A 20951-nucleotide genomic window follows, 5' to 3' on the forward strand; every position below is an offset into this window, starting at 1 on the left:
TTGAGTAACTAATTAATTAATTATTTGATTTGATTTAACATTTTATATAATTATTTATAGTTGATTTGATTATATTTTAAAAATGGTTGATGTGATGGCATGGAAGGCTTATTAATTGGAATTCAGTCTCTGAACAAGTTCTTTGGAACTGAGGCTCCCATTCACTGTATTTGATGTGATTTGAAAGAAGTTAGTCAGATTCTCTGTGTGCGACTCCACCAACTCCATAAATGAGGGCTCACAACCCATCACTTTTAACATTCACCCATTACACAAGAGGAACATCCTTTATGTTAAATCAGCATCACTTTATTTTTTTTAAATTAATTAATTTCTAAATTTTCATTAAAATTTCGATATGTGAGATATTTATACCAAATTTAAATTATCATTTAATATATAAAAATTTAATGTTGTTAAACTAAAAAATTATATTGTTTGGTTTTAAAATTTAAAATAAAAACAAAATTTTAGGCCTAATTTTGCATCTCACTTATATACTATAAGTCTCTCTAGTCGATGTGGGACTTCCAACACACGGTGGTCCAATAGCGGTCCGACAACGGGTGGAATAGAAACATAAATGCCCACTTAGAACTCGTTAGGATAGGCTTTGACCATGGTTCTGATACCATGTTAGAAGTGACCTAACTCAACCCCACAAAATCGGCTTGTAAGGTGAGGTTTGCACCTCACTTATATATTATAACTTGGCCTTATCTCTAATCGATGTGGGACTTCCAACAATTCTAAATATATTTAATCATATTTTTTAATTTATTTTTTGTCCTTAAGTTAGAGCTGTCAAGATAGATTACAATTCGGGATTAATTTGTTCTGTCGTGGGGTTCGAGCAGAATTGGGTTAAAAAAATACATTTTTTTTATGCGGGTCAAGTTTCATCTCGGTTCATTTAAACTCAGTTTATCGAGGTTAAACTGGTGGTGAATCAGGTTTATCCATCAAACCACCTAATTTTATTTTTATTAATTTATTATCTTATAAAATCTTAAAAAATACCATCTGCCTCATTGTATGTGGATTGTATTGTATTTTTTTTTTATTATTTTGAATTGTCTTAAGTTTAATATTATTTTAAAGTAAAATTTATTTATATTTAAATTATAAAAAATTTGTAATTTTTTTATTTAAAAAGGTTGTAATTAACTAAATTTCTTATCCAACCCATTTAATCCACAAATTTGTAATAAGTTGAATCAAATTCAAAATTTTCTAATTCAGTAATAAGTGAACGAAATTGCTTTGATTCACTAAATGATAAATCTGAATAAATAATTGGTTTTGTGAGCAAAACAGTGTCTTAAGCAAAGTAGGAGACAGAACCTGAAGAAAATAAATTAATGAGACAAAAAAGATAGGCACCGAAATTAGATAGGTCATGAGGGAATGCATGTGAAAGGTTGACGTTTGACTGACAATGATTTTCAACGCGAGAGTGTAATGAAGCTTTGATCACTCAAACGTGGCAGCCTTTCATTCCCATCAACACTTGTTTTTCTTTTCTTAAATTTAAGATGAACACTTGTTTTTCATTTCCATTTCGATTTTAATAATTTTTCATTTTATTTTATATTAACAATTTAAATTAATTGGCTAAAGATGTAATATATATATATATATATAGATATATATATATATAGATATTATCTTTGATGTAAAAAAAATATTTTATACATATGTGAAAGCATTTCATCCAATAGCACTAATATTTATCAGTATATAAATACCAATAATATATTAAAGTAAATTATTTTTTTTTATATATAATACATAGCCGACGTTAAAATGATAAGAAATAAAAAATATTTTAATTGATGAACATATTTTCTTATGAGTTAGTTTAATTATAATTTTTTTTTTCTATATAAAGAAGCGTGTTACTTAGATAACAACATATCATAATTTTCTATTACAATTTGGAATCATTATTTAATTAAATCATTTTTTAATTTAATTTTTACTAAAAGAAAAGCTTTTTATTAAAAAAATTAATGTGTTTACTTAATATTTATATATATTAAGTGAAAAAGGATACTTAAAAAATAATTGCCTATTAAAACAGAAGTTAATATTAAATTATTACTTATACATATAATGGATATTTTTTCTCATCTAACATATATATTTTATATATACTTATTTACACTAAATTATATTTAAAATAAAAATAATTTGAATATCATAATTATTTCATTTATGTGTAGATCTAAATTCTTAATATACGATAGACATTTGATATCGAGAATAAAGTACCTTGTTCTTAGAGTAAGTAGATTTTCAATCTTTAGATAAAGACAATATTTTATGTTGTTTTTATATGATATTTTAATATAAATTTTCTTAAAATCTCATTAAGATTTCATTTTTAATTGTAAAATCCAATTTGTTGTAAAAATATTAATGAATATAAATTAAAAAATTTATTTAAACTGTTCATGTGTTTTTATTAATTTCTTCATAACTTTATCTTTCTAAAATTTTAATTTTGCATTAAAAAAAAACATAGAAATAATGTTATGATGTCTGAATAGATTTATGAGAAGGTAATAAGGTGATGATTGAGTTTATGAAATTAAATTTTTGATTTATTCTTACTTTTAGTCTTTCAAATATTAGACTATTCAACCATGTAAATGTGAAAATAATGTGCACATGACATTGTATGTAGTGTTTGAAATAAATTGGAGGGTAATAATATTTAGACAATATTTTCTTGACAATATTTAAATATCATTTACGTGTTATTTTGTGATTGGTTCATAATGGTGTTTATGATTATTATTATTGATTGTAGAATAATTTTGAATCAATCATAGAATGACACGTGAATAATATTTAAATATTGTCAAAAAATTGTTGTCTAAGTATCATTGCACCATCATGTAAAAGATTGTTAGGGAATGAGCATATTAGGTTAAAGTATACTACGATATACTCATTTTATTGTATTTCAAAGATTACAACCTAATGTTTTTTTTCCTTTTAATGTTTTATTTAAAAATATAAGTCTTAATGTTTTTGTGTTCATTTTCTGAATCTCTTTATTTATTAATCGGCAATAGATAAATTGACACAAATTGGTCACAGTTGACATTTCAATTGAGCCGTCCATATTTTGTTGACTTTTTTTATCTTTTCAACATCTACATGTTTGACTCAAGTGGATAAATTATGCAAACATTATTTTATTGGTCGTAGGTAGGTAGCTCCAACTGTAAACTTTTTCTTGACTCTATCAACAAACAAAAGCACTTTTTTTCCTTTACCAGAAAAGGAATTTTTCTAAATATATACAATAATGAATTTTTCTAAATTTAAAGTTAATATGTATAGAATTTGGGGATATGTTCTTTTTGTTATTTCTTTTTTGGGTATTTCTTTTATAATCTTCATGTTTTTTTTCTTACATGTCCATAGATCCAGGGAAAAGACTAAATTATTCATGGGTTGGAAATATTGTAATTGTATGTTAAAAAGTTATTTTGAATTATATATTTAAAATTAAAAAATATATTCTAAATTTAAAAAAAAAATTTATATTACATAATTCAAAAGTAAATTTTGAACTAAGTAATTCAAATATTATGAATAATTTAGAAATACACTAATTACGTGATTTTAAAATTTAGAAAAACTTCTTCGAATTACAATCTAGAAATGTATTTCATTCCACACAATCAGGATTACATTTTTTTTTATATGAGATGCATTCCAAGTTAAGTAATTTAGAATATAGTTTTTATTTAAAAATAAATTGTCTATTATGTTTATGAATTTCAAAATTCAAGCATAGGTGTTTTAGATATTTTAAACACTCCCTAGAGAATTAGGATGTAGTTGTGGGGGTGGAAAAACTAATTTCCCTCTTCTTTTGTTAGACATAAGCCCAATTATAACTTAGCCCAGTGCATTAGTCCAGAAGTTTCATTCAACTCAACACCTTGGAGATTTCTTTCTACACTACCATGTTTCCTCCTGCATTTCCATAATTTCAGTGAAATGACTTAATTACCTCATTAAAATATTTGTATCCCAATATTGTCTTTTAAAATTTGTATTATGGATCACATAATTCAAAATAAAAATTGCATTATGAATTGTACACTTAGAAATATAATTTATATTTTAAATTGTCTTTCAAATTTATATTATAAATTATATAACCCATAATGTAATTTGCAGTATGAATTATACAATTCATAATATCATTTGCAGTATGAATTATACAATTCATAATATAGAGAGTACGTTGAGAGCAATAGGACTCCTGACCCTTTGTGTGCCATTGTTCCATGTCAAAGCACCAAAGACAAAGTTTCCATTGCTATTCCTGAAAGGAAAGAAATCAATTCTGAAACTTTTTCTCTCCCCAGTTTTCCAGAACTTCAATTCTGCTGGAGCAACTCTAACATTCACACCAGATGGATTTTCAACACTTGCATAATACACGGTTGGCTCCAAACCATAATAAGTAACTGTACGATAAACTGATAAACTTCCATTCATATTTGACACACCAATTGAAGGATAATTGAAGTTGTAGGAAGCTGTGAGAGGCTTTTGGCATTGAGTAAGACCCCCAGTGAGGTTTTTAACTTGTGCTGGACTTGCTCCATTGCTGCACAGAAAATTCAGAACATCTTCGGAGTTAAATTCATATACTAATCCTGGATTCAGTGATGCAACTGGGTTAACATGTCCGGATCCATAGTCAAATGGTGTTGTTTCAGTACCCTTTGGATCTCTTCCTATGAGGTGATGTGTGTTATCCATAACTGTGGCTGTAACATTAAAACAAAGGCATTGGTTAGAATGATCAGAACTACAAACGTTGGCTTTTGCTTTTGCTGTTGCCAAGGAATTTTGTAGCATGAATGAAGAATATCTTACCTGTTGTCATTATTGCAGACTTTATGGCTGCAGGACCCCAGTGTGGGTGGTGAGATTTTATATTTGCTGCAACTGCAGTTATGTGGGGGCAAGACATTGATGTTCCTGAAATGATGTTATAGTTGAGGGATTGTTCTTCAACTGTGGCTAAAGTTCCAACCGGAGACCATGCTGCTAAAATATTCACTCCAGGTGCTGTGATATCAGGCTTCATAATTGGATGAGAGCACACTATTTAGCACATATATATAATTATACAACCAAGTATATATCAACCTTCAACACTATATCTTTTATATCTCTTTGTGTCAGTGTAAGTTAGACCAGGAATAATCTGTTGTGCATGCAGGTCTAAACATAATCTATTTGTAAACTTGCCTTAATAATGTCTGGTGTTATTATATTTGGTCCCATGGAAGAAAAAGTTGCCACTTCTGGTGCAGGTTTGGTACCAACTACAGTTATTGTTGGGTGGATTGTAGCTGTGGGATTCCTGACATAGTCAAACATTAATAGACAATGTTTCATGATCAATATTTTGAGAATTAGTGTGACTAACTTGTTACTGAATATTTCTCTCCTTTTGAGCAAACTTTTAGGACTCACTTCTCTGTCAATGTATAAACTTGAAGCTCTTCTAAGGCGTCCTGACCAATGAGAATGGTTGGGATGACAAATTGAAAACCAAAATCCTTGGCATTATGGTCATTAAGTATCATTCCAACACCCCCACCTTGCCTTACCGTTAAGGCCTTCTCTCGTCTGTCATCACTCAAGAAATCCTCAATTGTGCAAATCACAATCTTACCCATGATTAAGGTAGGATCTAGAGTATTGTTCTTGCAGAAGCTGTACGAAGAAATCAAGGAATAGTATTATATTTTTGCTTCAAATTCACAACAAATATTGTCTCATTCTCCCACTAAAGTACTTGTTTGAGTTTGCTTGAAGAGTGTAGAGTAGACGCCAAGAAGCAACAAGTTGTGTAGAATCTGAAACATTTATCAACGTTGAAATTTGTTTGTTCTTGGACAACTAATGCAGAAGATACCTTGCATTTATTGGTGAAACTCCAGCAGCTGCAGCGGCACTTCCATATATCAAACCATACGATTGCTTCATTCTTGTTGGATTCAAAGAAGAACCCTGAAGGCACATAAACCTTTCTTCATTAAATTAACTGATACTGGCATGGATTAGATGTATACTGGTGTTAAATATATAAATTATTTGTTATTGTTGACTTCACCTTTAAGATCTTTGAGTTACCAAGGTAGATATTTGAACTGAATTCCCTGTCTATTGTGCTAGCAGCAACGGTGAGGATCCAAGGAGCAACATTACATGCAGTACCTGGAAAAAACGAGTTTCCAGCTGCAGCAGATACAAAAACTCCCTTTTGGAAAGCATGGAAGGATCCTATACTGATTGCATCCTCAAAGTAAATTGGCTGGGAGAGACCAGGGCCAAGGGAGAGAGATAGTATGTCAACTCCATCATGGATGGCATCATCCATGGCAGAAAGAATATCAGCATCACTGCAGAACCCCAACCAACAGACCTTGTAGATGGAAAGTCTTGCACTTGGTGCACCCCCTCTAGCAGTTCCTTTGGCAATTCCAAGCAAACTGGCATTGGCAACAATGGAACCTGCTATTGTTGAAGCCGTGTGTGTTCCATGTCCACCACTATCTCGGGCTGACCGGAAAAGTGTGCCCTCTAGAGGACCCTTTTCTGCTTCAAACCCCTTTGAATAGTACCGTGCACCAATGATTTTCCTGAAAATCCAAACTCCAGGTGAGATGACATAGTTAGTAAAGGACTTACTATCTTCTTCCTTATACAGTGCTCAACTTAAGATTGTCTTTAGTACCATTTATAGATCATTTGAGGAGTTTGAGTGCTAAGATACAACATTAACGAGACACGAGTCAATCCACATAAAGAGTTAATTTCACCTTCAGCTTGAAACTCTAAGGCAATGGATTTATACGTTTTCCTCTTTGTATAATCTTATATAATGTTCAACTTTCTCATTTCTGATCAACATGCTTAGACTTATACTTGGATTCCCAATAATTTATACCCAAAGTAGAACTCCAAGTTACACTTAGCTCCAACAAATGCTAATATCTTTCATTTTATAGTGTTTTAGCTCTCTTTATTCTTTGTGGTTAACACCATTGAAAAAGGTATTAAATGATGCAGAACCCAAATTATGCTCAACAGATGACATGTCTTGCATAACTTCATTATGCACATCAGATGCAGTACCTATTACTGTATCAGGTTTTAAATTCAAAAATGAGTTCTTACTTGTTGCAATTGGCTAGTGTAAAGTTATCCCCAGTAACACACTCTCCTTTAAACTTTTCAGGCACAGGACCTAATCCATAATCATTAAAGCTTTCCGATTCTGGCCAGATTCCTGAAAACCAATGTTTAGTCACTCTTTGTAATCTCAATGAAAGAAAAAAGAGAAAGTACCAGAAAAACTATTTACCAGAGTCAATGACACCAACAATGACATCGGATGCAATGTCCAATGGTGCATGATCCTCGTAGGAAGTCTCCAATCCAAGAAAATCCCAAGAATGTGTCGTATAGAGTTTATTCATTTTGCTCTCAAAAACGGACACCACTGAGTTATATTCTGAAACAAAATTGAAAACGTCATTCAAGGCTTGGCATGTGAGGTGTAAAGGATTTTTATTTTCAAAAAGTTCTTTTAGTTTTTAACATACAACTAGACAAAATTGTTATAGTGAAGTGGTGCAAGGCACAAAACAGAATTTTGAATTAAGGGAGAGGTTAAAGAACAGAAGAAGATGAGAAAATATCTCATAAACCTTTCTATTTCTTGACTTTTAAAGGTAAAAGGTTTCAAAATTTAGTAGATTTTGGATGAGAAATTGTTTTAGAAAACTGTTTTTTAAAACAAAATGAAATCACAATCAAACATTATTTTAACTGGGGATCTTCCTCTCTTGTTCAAAATGTTTGCTTGCAGGATAAGCACCGAAAGATATCATAGCGGAATGCAATACCTGCAAGTTGTTTAGCTTGCTCTGGAGTGATCATGGCTGAGAAGCCTTGAAAGCTTTTACTGTAATGGTAGATTGCAGCAGCCTTTGCTTCACTGAGGAGGAAAAGTGTAATGAATATACACAGGAAACCATTAGCCTGAACTGTCCCATTTTTGAATAAACCAAAAAAGAAGAACACTGATAATTGTAATTAATTCTTGAAGTTTATCTCAAATTGAGTGGCATGCCTTCCAGTAACAGAAGCTAGTATCTCAAGGTTTTCTCTGATAACAGATTCTGAATTAGGATTTGAATGATCTCCCATGTAAACTATGTAATGCTACAACAATTCAAATCCAAAAAATTTAGTTTTGATCTGTGTAAGTAGTTAGAAGCTACTGGTAAATTATCTCACAGTTCCTTACCTTTGGGGTGGATCCATTCACCAAAGTATACCCAAAGAAGAGTAGGATGAAACAAGTTGAAATTTTGTCAAACCCCATTTCAGAATAGAAAGCTAAATGTGGAAATGGTGACTCTTTTTATGGTAGATGATTGGGAAATTTTATAACCAAAAACGAACAAACTTATGTTATATCATGTAAAAAAATTCAGTTGCCGGCTTTATGTGTTTCTGCTTATAACTTAGTGTACATTTGAGATTCTTAACAAAGCAAAAGACATCTATAAAATAAGATAAGATGAATGTATATTGATTTAATTAATCACTTGGTCATTTTATTATCACCAACATTGGCCATTAGTTGCTGGACTCGTATTTGTATCTTTCACAACAGCATTGTTTGCAACTAATACAAATTTTCCAATATTTTAAACTTCAATTAATCTATTCTGTTAAAACAAAAGCTATGGTGCTGGCAAGAAGTAAAATCTGCTGAGTACTACTAATTGACTTTACTGATGTCCACTTTCAGGATTCAAGAATAAAAAAAAGTGATTGATGTCAAAGAATGCAACAAACTAAGAAGATTCCAAAGCACAGATAATGGTTTTGATGAAGTCAATAAAAAGAACATAAGAAGATTCAACACTAAGAAGTTCTTCAAGATAAAGCTTTGACAATTGTGAGAAATATAAATGTTCCATATTAAGTGGAGATGAGTAATCTCAGCAATATATAAACAAAAGAATTTCTTCTGAATTGTTTCTTAAAATTGTCTACTTCATTAATTTTAAAAAAAAAGTTGTTTGATTAAAAATCTGTTTACACTTTGGATTTTATTCATTTTACTTTAAAACTTTATGCTTTGTTTTTGGGTAATAAAGAGGAGAAAAATTCAACCAAACTGGAAAAAACAAAATCACAAAAACAGTTTAAAGCGTCAGGAACACATTTTGGAGAAATATTCAGTGTTCTTTGGGACTGTTTCTCTTCCTGTATCTTCTTTGAGAGACAATCATGTCAGAAGACAAAGGTGGAACAAGTAAACAACCCTTCCGACAAGAATTTGAGCCATGGTTCAGAACATTGGAGCTTGTAATTCATGTGATTGTAAGGTATTAAAAGTTGCTTCACATATTTTCATGCTCAAAGTAATTGTTATTAATTCAAGCAAGATTTGAATTTACTTCCATACCAAATTTAGAAAATGAAAAACTAACAGTTTAGTAACAATTTATTAAAACTGTGACACAATGAAACAATCAATTTTATTTGTAATATGCTTCTTGATCCCCTTGAAGATAATTGTTAAAGGTATAGTGACCTACATTAACATTACAAAAACTAGACAAAGTTTAACCCCAATAAACACAGTGTGCTTACATAAAACATAATCAGGCTTTGAGAAAGGTTAATCATTGATAAAAGAGCATTTATCTAGCAATTATCTTACTTGAAATTTTGTTTAACCAAATTTGATGTTATTCCAGCCATTAAATAGGACAGGTCTAATATTTTGTTCTTTAACATTACTGTTTTACTTCTATCTCCATGTTTGTTGTAGATACCACCTATAGCTTTTTCTTGGACATTGTTTGTGACTAGAAATAATTTCATTATCTTAACTTGAGCTAAACCTGTGAATTGTGTATCTAGGAATGGATCATGGTTTATTGGTCATCTGTTAATTACTGAACTTAAAGTAAATTGCTTTGTTGAATTACAGAAGGAACTGTGGATTATCAATGGAATTTCTTAAATTACTTTTAATAAATCCATAGTCATCTTTGTGACAAAATTCTGAAGTTAATATGTCTAGATAGTAAGAAGTCGTATACTTTGCTAGTATTGTGCAAGTCTTTGGAGAAGGATACTTGAACTTTCTATTTTACTACTTTTATGATTTGGTATGCTTGCCAAGAACAGAACAAAGTTTTTGTTAACCATCATGGAAGAACACAATGATATAGTGTCCTTAACATGTGTAATACAATACTAATTATTTTTACCATGATTCAGAGAGCATATGCACTGATGATCACAGGCAATAGAAGTTGATATTGCTGCCATTGAATCAGACAATATTGGTTTGAGTAGAACCTTTCTTTTCTTGCAGAAATAGAAGTGATATAAATAAATGCATTTTCTTAGGTGTAAACCCAAGAATGATATAGACCAAGAAGCACTCCACATTAAGTAGAGAGTACATTGACACCAATAGGACTCCTAACCCTTTGTTTTCCATTATTCCATGTCAAGGAGCCAAACACAAAGTTTCCATTGCTTGTCTTGAAAGGGAAGAAATTAATCCTGAAAGTTATCTTCTCCCCAGTTTTCCAGAACTTCAATTCTGCTGGAGTAACTGTAACCTTCACACCAGATGGATTTTCAATACTTGCAGAATATACTGTTGGCTCCTGACCATAGTAAGTAACTGTACGATAAACTGATAAACTTCCATTCAAGTTGGACACTCCAATGGAAGGATAGTTGAAGTTGTAGGAAGCTGTAAGAGGTTTTTGGCATTGAGTAATATCCCCAGTGAGGTTTTTAAGTTGTGCTGGGTTTGCTCCATTGCTGCACAGAAAATTCAGAACATCTTGGGAATTAAATTCATATACTAATCCCGGATTCAGTGATGCAACTGGGTTAACATGTCCAGATCCATAATCAAATGGTGTGGTTTGAGTTCCATTTGGTTCTCTTCTTATCAGGTGCTGTGTGTTATCAGTAACTGTTGCTGTAACATAGGGAAAAAACGGCATTAATTTAAGATGATCAAAGTAACAAACATCTATTCTCATGACTTTGGTAGTTGCTGGGAAGTTTTGAAGCATGAAAAATGAATTTGGATTCTTTATTGGGTTTTTTTTTGGTGCTGTGCCTTTAAAATACACTGATGATGTTTTAAAATATATTAAAAGATTTTTTTAGTACCAACATCGGTGTATTGTTAATGCTCAGCAGAGGACAGCACCAAAAAACCAGTAGAGAATCTGTACTTATGAAAAACTTACCTGTTGTCATTATTGAAGACATTATGGCTGCAGGACCCCAAGATGGGTGGTGAGATTTAATAATTGCTGCAACTGCAGTTATGTGTGGACAAGACATTGATGTTCCTGAAATGATGTTGTAGTTGACAGGTCGTTGTTCAACTGTGGCATCAGTTGCTACTGGAGACCATGCTGCCAAAATATTCACTCCAGGTCCTGTGATATCTGGCTGCAGAGTTGGATGAGAGCACACTAGTTAGCATACATGAGTATAGGATCGACCTTCAACACTATGTCCTCTGTATCCTTTCTGAGTCAACAAAAAGGTTAAGTGGGAAGAATACGGTGCATTAAGTAGTCTAAATATACATGAGTCTAAGTAAACTTGCCTTAATAATGTCTGGTGTTATTATATTTGGCCCTATTGAAGAAAAAGCTGCCATTTCTGGTGCTGGTTTGGTACCAACTACAGTTATTGTTGGGTAGATTCTAGCAGTAGGATTCCTGACATAATAAAGCATTAGCGGACGATGTTTTATGGATCAATCTTCTGACAATGAAGTGTGACTAACTTTGATATTAGAGATCTATTGCTCTATTTGACAAACTTTTGAAACTCACTTATCTGTCTTTATATATGCTTGGAGCTCTTCTACAGCATCTTGACCAATGAGAGTGCTTGGGATGACAAATTGAAAACCAACATCTTTGGCATTATGATCAATAAGTATCATTCCAACACCCCCACCTTTCCTTATTTCTATAGCCTTCTCTTGTCTGTTATCACTGAAATTCTCGATTGTACAGATCACAATTTTACCCTTGATTAAGGTAGGATTTAGAGTATTGTTCTTGCAGAAGCTGTTACATGGAGAAATCAAGGAAATAGGATTAAAAGTTCAATCATGTCATTCTAGATAGACGTCTTGGACTTAAAATCATTTATCAACAACAAAGTTTGTGATCAGCCACATAACAGAGAGAATACCTTGCATTTACTGCTGAAACTCCAGCAGCTGCAGAAGCACTTCCATGTACCAAACCATACGGGTGCTCCATTTTTATTGGATTCAAAGAAGAACCCTGATGGAGTTTATAAACCTTTCTTAATTTAGTAACTAAGACTGATATATGCATTAGACGTATATTGGTGTTAAAATTTCAAAAGGGTTTGTTATTGACTTCACCTTTAAGACCTTTGAGTTACCAAGGTAGATGTTTGAACTGAACTCCCTGTCTATGGAGCTAGCAGCAACAGTGAGGATCCAAGGAGCAACATTGCATGCAGTACGTGGAAAAACTGAATTTCCAGCTGAAGCAGAAACAAGAACACCCTTTCGAAATGCATGGAATGTTCCTAAACTGACTGCATCTTCGAAGTAAATTGGCTGGGGAGGATTAGGACCAAGAGAAAGAGATAATATGTCAACGCCATCATGAATAGCATCATCCACTGCTGAAAGAATATCAGCATCACTGCAGAACCCGAACCAACAGGCCTTGTAGATGGAAAGTCTAGCACTTGGGGCACCACCTCTAGCTGTTCCTTTGGCAATACCAAGTAAGCTGGCATTAGCAACAGTAGACCCTGCTATTGTAGAAGCTGTATGTGTTCCATGTCCATCACTATCTCGAGCTGACCGGAAAAATATCTTATTGACAACACCGTCTAGAGGACCATTTTCTGCTTCAAACCCTTTTGAATAGAATCGAGCACCGATAATTTTCCTGAAAAATCCAAACTCCAGGTAAGTGACATAGTTTGCAAATGATAATCTTCATATATCTATTGCATACCATAAGTTTCTGCCATAAACCAGCTATCCAAAAAGTTTAGCCTATTGGGTGATGGAACATGAATAGGTTGTATGATGAATTTGAATACATTCATTCATGTAAGAGAATTTTGTTTGTGCTGAAATCTAGTTTTTCTTATTAGAAAAATTACGTTGGCAAAGATAGAAGCAGAAATCTAGACCACTTTGTCATAGACATCCTAATACTGTTAAGTGAAAAATGTGAATGATTTTACTTTACGCTTTAACAGCTGCAAATGAGTGTTATGATGGATTTTGAGTTCTTACTTGTTGCAATTGGCTAGTGTAAACTTATCACCAGTGACACACTGTCCTTTGAATTTTTTGGGCACGGGGCCTAATCCATAATCAGTGAAACTTTGCGATTCCGGCCAGATTCCTGAAAACCAATGTTGAGTCACTCATTTTTAATCCAAATGACAGAAAAAAGAGTTCAAAGGGAAGCATTAACCAGAGTCAATGACACCAACAATGACGTCGGATGCAGTGTCCAGTGCTTTAGGATTGTTCCTGTAGATAGTATCCAATCCAAGAAAATCCCAAGAATGTGTGGTGTGGAGTTTATTCATTTTGCTCTCAAAAACTGACACTACCGATTTATGTTCTGAAACACAATTCAAAGCGTTGTTCAGAGCCTGAGCAAGTAAGTGGTTGATGAATTCCATATAGAATATGTTTTTTCACTCTGAAAACTTTGCAAACACAACTCCAACATTGGAGCCACATATTTTAAATCGAGAGGCCATTTTCAAAATATTGAATAAGCCCTCATTGTTTCGTTGTCTAATATTGTGGAAAGATGAAGAGAGAAGCATATAACACTGGAATACAATACCTGCTAGTTGAGTGGCTTGCTCAGGTGTAATCATAGCTGAGAAACCTTGAAAGCTTTTACTGTAATGGTGGATGGTTGCTGCTTTTGCTTCACTCAGGCTGAAAAGTAGAAAGAATGTACACAGGAAGTCCATTTTTGTCAAAATTATTCCATTTTCAAATAAACTAAAACTAGGAGAACATTGATAGTTATAATTAATTCCATGAATTTTATCTCAAAATGAGTTGCATGCCTTCCTGTGACTGAAGCTAGTATCTCATGGTTTGCCGTGATCACGGATTCTGAATTAGGGTGTGAATGATCTCCCATGTAAACTATATGATGCTACATAAATGCAAATCCAAAAGTTAGTTTAGTTCTATATAAGTAGTTTAGAGCTTTGACTCAGAGTTCAGATTCTCTACTGAGTATTTTGGTGCTGTCCTCTACTGAGTACTAATAATACACTAATCAGTATCCAGTATGCATCAGTGTATTTCAAAAACACAATAGAGAAACAGCACAAAAAAAACTCAGCAAAGAATCCAAATTCTTCTACTATTGTGGCTCAGAGACTGTACATGCATGCAACTAACGTAGACAGCATTGCATGCATGCATCAAGTCCAAGTGCAATATGCTGCTTACCTTTGGGGTGGATCCATCCACCAAAGTATACCCAATGAAAAGGAGAAGGGTGGAATAGCTTAAAACTATGGTAAACCCCATGATACACTGAAAGGGTCCAGAATAGAAAGCTGGACTTGGAAATGGTGACTAATTTTATGGTTGGTGATTCGTCCGTTTTATAGCCAAAACTGACCAACTCAATCAGTTGCCGGCTTTATATTTTTCTATTTATTACTTGGTGTATAATTGGGATTCTTTAGAAAGTAAAATGACATTCACAAAAGGAGATAAGATGAATATATATTTAACGAACTAACAGCATTTGGACGATTCAAACTTGTACCATTCACAGCTACATTACAGAGAACTAACACAAATTTTCCAATATTTAAAACATAAAAGGACAACGGGTCTTCCCTTTGTCTGAACTTGAGAGTGTTATTGGCAACCACAGATGGCATATGCTCACCCAGATACCAAAAAGCTACAGTGTATTTCAGTCTTTTAGAAGAAAAAAACTTTAGTTCATCACTACATGCTTCTTCCTAAGATGCTCCGTTATTCAATTTTTTTCTGCTATAGGTGTTTGAGTTAGATCAGATTTTGAAAAATTTAATAAAATCCAGAACAATCTATTTTCATTGGTTTAGATTATTTGATGTTTTCAAAAGAAAAAAATGCAAAATCCAATCAAACCGGTTCAATAAAAATGGATTCGTTTAATTTGGAATCATTTAATTGTGTGTAAATACACAAAATTTTGTTTTGAGATAAATATAGTTTAGTCCAAAATTTCACACACAGTTCTATTATTAAGAAAAATAAACTACTTTTATGATGTGTAATTGACTTCCGTAAGATAAACAAATAAGAAAGATTATAAAAGTTTATATATTTAAATCAGTAAATAGTCAATAGTAAAAAAAAATGAAGCTCTAAAAATCTGAACTTGCTTTCTCCAAATTTATGCTTCGCATACCAAGTAGAATGATTGAATCCTTCTAGTGAGGTTTTTTCTTACTTTGCATCTACATCATAATTGTCCCTGTTCTTTTGAAAAGGATGTGACAAACCATTTTGATTTTATATGTCCATTTGGCAGATCACCTCCCTCACACTTAGAACTGATAGTAACCAGACAGCTTACATGTTACTTCAAATCATCAATTGGCCGTCCCGAAGATTCAAACAAATAGGCTAATTAAAAGCTATATATCTGTTTCTGTTGATGACTTCAAACTATATCAGGAAACCGATTCCTTTCAAGTCCATAAATGACCTTAGCAAGAATATTTTCACATCGATGAATCACATCTTATACAATTTACATGCTCTTTTAGGTAATTTGAAGTGTAAACTAATCTCACAACTGGTTCCAAACTATATTTTATGGTTAATGACAGTTTCTTAGAAAGTATCGAAAGTACTATGTCTGTTACAGCTTGGTGAAGCACAACAGCCAAAATTCTCAACCCCACTAGAATTTCAGAAAAAAAACACTCAAACCTGAAAAACCCTAAAATTTGTGAATCCTCCTCCATTGAAATGAAGCCAAACATGAGTAACCTGTACCACATATTCACATGAAATTTATTTTTCTGAGAATTTCAGACTGTTTTTATACACAATTTATGAGAATTAGAATTATGCACTTCACTTGATCCAATAGTTCTGTAAATTACAAATAATAACACGTTTAAACTAGTGCAGATAGTCGAAGAAGAATTCGGTCAGAATTATCCTTCCTCTCCAAACTCCTTTGTGAATCTCTCATGAACATTGAGGTCGGCCTTGCTTACAGTGGGTCTTTGTCTAGCAAGTACTTTGTCAAAATCTGTCCTCGATATAGGTGGTGGCAGGATCTGTGGAACAGACAGGAACATAAAAATTATTACTCTTCAATAATGAGTAAGAAAATGAAATTCTGGAGTCCTACTGTCATCAAAATCTGCATCAGCTTGAATACCTGTGAAGCAAGTCCTTTCGCCGCAAGCTCCTGCATTGTAATTTGTATTGCACTATGTTGCTTTGGTCCACATGGAATCCACATGCCCTCAGGATTCTTAAAGAAAAACATGGCATCTTGGGTTTTGCGAACAGGTTCAAATAAAACATCTTTGACCTGTAGAACAGGCAAAATCACATCTGCCTTAAAATTCATCTAAATAAAAATTATCATCGTAACCAGGTCTTTCACAGAAGTTCAACTTACACAGACAGCTATATCTGAACCTGAAAACCCCTCAGTCCTGCGGGCCAAATGTTCAAAATCACTTTCTGTCAAATTATGGGGAGTATCTCCTAGGTGCACCTGTTCAATTTATCAACCAAGAAAAAGACATAGTAAGACCGTTTGCTAGGTTCACAATACTAATAAGACCAATCCTTCAATGAACATCATCGTGTATATTGCCCATACCTTGAACATGTGCTGGCGAGCCTTCAAATCTGGTAGGGGTATGTATATTCGCTTATCAAAACGTCGCCTTATTGCCTACAATAACAACTTGATTAATATAAATAGTATCATCCCGTTGACTCAATAAGAACTAGTAACCAGAACTATTTTTTTACCTGGTCTAGAGCATAAGGTGTATTTGTAGCCGCTAGAACCAGAACTTTCTGATCATTGTGTCCTACACCCTACATCGTAAAATGGAAAACCTACATTATGATGGAAACCTTGAATCTTCTGAATTAGAACAATTAAGGATGCATAATAACGTTAATTACAGAGGGCGAGGATAGTTCGAACACCTTTTTTTTTTAAAACAAAAAACAACGATACTGACTACTGTATTCAGCCTGATAAATAAAATCCTAAATACCACGAGACTTGAGTCATTAATCAAAAAGTGCACGCAACTTTCATATTTCTAAAAATCATCCAATATGTCACTTTAAACATTCTTTTATAGTTAAAAAAGGGTAATAATACTATAACCAAATCTAGACTTGGCCAGTCAAGTGATCATGGGATGCCAAAAAAAAAACTGCAAATGTTGAAACAATTAAAATATTGAATAATTTATGTCAAGAGCCACAATTTCAGGAAAGAAGGAAATACAAAAAAGAATATAATAGATGTAGATATAAGGCAATTTGCTCAATGATGGAATACTATAAGAAATTTGTAGAATATATCAAGTATAACAATTGTTTGTATTATAGTTTATGAGTTCAAGTGGCAAGGAAACTGAGAAAGAGAATAAAGACTGATATTCTTAAATTGATATGGTAGAAAATCTAATATAACAGACCTTTCTATGATAAAACATGAATCACACAATATCATTCAACTCAATTGAAGACCAAAATATTATCCGTCATATGATTCTTCTTAAAAACTTCCTCCTCTCTTCTTCTTGGTTACTCTTTCTCCCTTTTCACTGGATTAAGAACCATGTAATTTACTCTCTGCACTAGTCCTAGCTATTATAAAAGAATAATTATTAAAAGAAATAGGACTAGTATAGTTAGTATTACTCCAGGTAATATGAAAAGGCTACTAACCCAAAGAAGCGACAAATTAAGATTCTAAGATTTTCCCAAATATTCTAAGACACAAATGAGATATTTTACAGACATCCCAACAACAAAAGGTAAGGTGCCAGATAGCTCTAGATGGTTTATTATAGGAAACAATAAAGACCCAAACTATTGACAAGGAGATGAAACTTAATTAATCCAACCCTGTTCTTCAAATAAAGTAAGGATAATTCATCAACATCCTAAACCAGTATACAAGTTCCGCATACTGCAATTCAGATGTAAACTAAAAAATATTGATCTAATCAAGATATCCCATACAAACTTGGCACCATAAATTCATTACCTGCATCTGCACCAGAACTTCAGTTTTAATTCGTCTTGAAGCCTCACTCTCGTTACCCTCGCCACGCTGACCACACAGAGAATCTATTTCATCAATGAATATGATAGAAGGTGCACTTTCACGAGCCATTTCAAAAAGATTTGAAACCAACTTTTCACTTTCACCCATCCACTTTGAAACCAGGTCTGATGAAGAAACACTGGAGAAGAACTCAAAAGTTAAAAAATGCTGCAAAAAAAAGGCCCACCTAAGCACTCACGTTTACAACCTTATTTTTCCATACAAAATCACTGTGAAGACAGAACTGTTCGATTTGCATGCACACGCACAAGGAACTAAATCGATCATAATCATGAATGTGTGGAAAGCAATGTCACTAAGATTGAAAATTTTAAAAATAACAATGTTGATGATGATGTGAAATCATTCATTAGAACACACATTCATCTACCAAACTTAGAGTGTTTCAATTCACATTGGATAATCCAGAATTTGTAAAAAGGTAGACTAATAGCATAAGGAATCAACGAAAATAAAAGTTGAAAAGAGGAACAAAACAGACAAATAAACAATAATGTAACTTCACTAAAGGAAAGAAAAATTGCAATACCCACTCTCTAATTCCGAGAGAACAATAACACTTGGAAATGGAGAAAACAACTACTAGGAAAACCTTAAAAGGAGAAATTGGTTTTTTCCTCTCTTAATTTTTTCCCAAGCATCGAGACAATAAAAAAGAAAAGGGAGTGATTTTGGTGTCTTACTATGACAACACAATGTTCCATTTGTTACAAGGAAATTGAGTACCAAAGTAATTTTTTTCCAATGTGGTTTAAAATTAATGTTGGTATTTTGGATCTAGAATTTCTTGAGTTTAAGTGACTTTAGCTAACTTCTTGTGGCGTTAACAGAAATGCATTGAATTACTAAGTGTGTGTTTGGATTTACGATGACAAACTTGATAGTTTAATGAATTGATTGTGGTTAAAATTGATTGTGAAGTGGAGTGATTTATATTTAGATATTTTCATTATAAAAGCAGGTTAGTATTATTAAAACTTAGTATAATTTTTTATCCAAATGCGAAAACTATCCAAATTTGTTTCAACTCATGACCAACTCTAGACCCATAATAAATTCCTCAACGTGAAACTAAACCCACAAAAATTAATCTAAAATCACATCAACTGGTGGTATCTCAACATGATTGTGGAAAATCCAAGATGAAACCAAACAAACACAAAGTTCAGCCCGTAACTTGCTTTTAACACAAACATCAAAATCGCATCACTCCAAAATCAATTTTGCAAAACCTCACCCAGACACATACTTAATCAAGTTTAAACAACAGAAAATTAAAAACTCCACCTGAAGAACGTAGAATCAGCTTCTGTTGCAACGGCCTTGGCCAAATACGATTTACCCGTCCCCGGTGGTCCGTACAACAAAAAGGCTCTCCAAGGTCGTCGTTTACCTGAACCAACCAAACCATCCACCAATCAGCAGAAAATTCAAACTTCAGGTTTCAGGTTACAACATCATCCTTCCCTCAATCGCATAATAAAAAACAAAAAGGTCAAAACCTCACCAGTGAAAAACTGCGGAAACTTCACGGGCAAGATAACCGCTTCCTGCAGAGCCTGTTTGGCGCTCTCCAGCCCCGCCACGTCGTTCCACTTCACGTCGGGCTTTTCTCTAACGATGGCAGAGTTGAGCCCGGCACGGAGCTTGGTCTGTTCAGGATCCTCCCCATCGCCGCCCGCGCCGTCCTTGGGCTTGGTCTTGGGCCTGGTAGCGACGGCAGCATCCCCGGAAGAAGGTGGGCCGCTGGGCCCATCGTCGAGGACAGCCCGGATCTCCTCGGCCCGACGCAGGTACTCGGTGAATTTCTGCGTGATGGCCTCCTTGATCTTAGGGTTCTTCTCATACTTGAGGTGCGTTTTAAAGTACTCCAACGCGTTCATGTAAAGTTGGAACGCTCTCGCGTAATTACCTTTGTTGTCTTCATCCACCGCTTGCTTCACGTACTCTATTGCTTGCTCTTTGAAATTGCTATACATCTTTTTCTTCTTGTTCTGTGATTTTCTTTCCTTTTTGGGGTTTGTGAAGGATCTGATTGTGAAGAAGAAGAAGAAGAAGAAGACGACGATGATGAAGAAGAAAAGGATGCGCGTAGAAAGAGAAAGCCTTTGGGTTCGTTGGGCGAGTCAGAGAAGGTTCTTCCGTGGAACCTTCCTCCTCAGGGAATCGAATTTCGTGAATTCCCGGGTTTATATATATTCATCAATTGGAATCCTATGATGAAGATCGAACGGTGTGTCTTTCGGATGCGTATTTTGGGTTGGATTCATTGGTACTAAACAACAACTGTACGATCTTTATTCAACGGTTCTTATTATCTCTGTTTGTGATTGCGTGAGTAGGGAGAGTTCAGGGAACCCGCTCTCGCCTGCGTAATGCATTGCGTTTCATTTTGTATTTTTTTTTAAGGGAACTGCTTTTATTATTCGTTGATAAATT

The 20951-nt window shown here is 33.5% G+C and overlaps 1 protein-coding gene and 1 pseudogene across 2 annotated transcripts; both read right to left on the reverse strand.

The window, feature by feature from the left end:
• Positions 1 to 4165: 4165 nt before the first annotated feature.
• LOC106779827 lies at positions 4166 to 16156 on the reverse strand (annotated as a pseudogene).
• Positions 16143 to 20798, reverse strand: LOC106756514 (protein SUPPRESSOR OF K(+) TRANSPORT GROWTH DEFECT 1). Of its 2 annotated transcripts, XM_014638976.2 has the most exons (8): positions 20020 to 20782; positions 19800 to 19905; positions 18432 to 18630; positions 17171 to 17239; positions 17016 to 17090; positions 16809 to 16907; positions 16563 to 16718; positions 16143 to 16458 (listed from the first exon to the last, which is right to left on the reverse strand). In XM_014638976.2, exons 1-8 carry the CDS (start codon positions 20489 to 20491, stop codon positions 16333 to 16335), a joined length of 1302 nt encoding a protein of 433 aa, XP_014494462.1. In that variant the 5' UTR covers positions 20492 to 20782; the 3' UTR covers positions 16143 to 16332. The 2 variants fall into 2 exon arrangements, with proteins under 2 accessions (XP_014494462.1, XP_022634261.1); XM_022778540.1 differs by lacking the exons at positions 16143 to 16458; positions 16563 to 16718; positions 16809 to 16907; positions 17016 to 17090; positions 17171 to 17239 and having other exon boundaries at positions 18529 to 18659; positions 20020 to 20798.
• Positions 20799 to 20951: the final 153 nt, after the last annotated feature.

This window comes from Vigna radiata, chromosome 2 (genome assembly GCF_000741045.1).
Source record: "Vigna radiata var. radiata cultivar VC1973A chromosome 2, Vradiata_ver6, whole genome shotgun sequence".
Lineage (NCBI taxonomy): Eukaryota > Viridiplantae > Streptophyta > Magnoliopsida > Fabales > Fabaceae > Vigna > Vigna radiata.

Coding starts and splice junctions, on each gene's coding strand:
- LOC106756514 (XM_014638976.2), bottom strand. CDS start 20,491: ATGTATAGCAATTTCAAAGAGCAAGCAATAGAGTACGTGAAGCAAGCG. Junction 17,240..18,431: donor AAGTTCTGGTGCAGATGCAG/GTAATGAATTTA, acceptor TTTACGATGTAG/GGTGTAGGACACAATGATCA. Junction 16,459..16,562: donor CGAAAGGACTTGCTTCACAG/GTATTCAAGCTG, acceptor TCTGTTCCACAG/ATCCTGCCACCACCTATATC.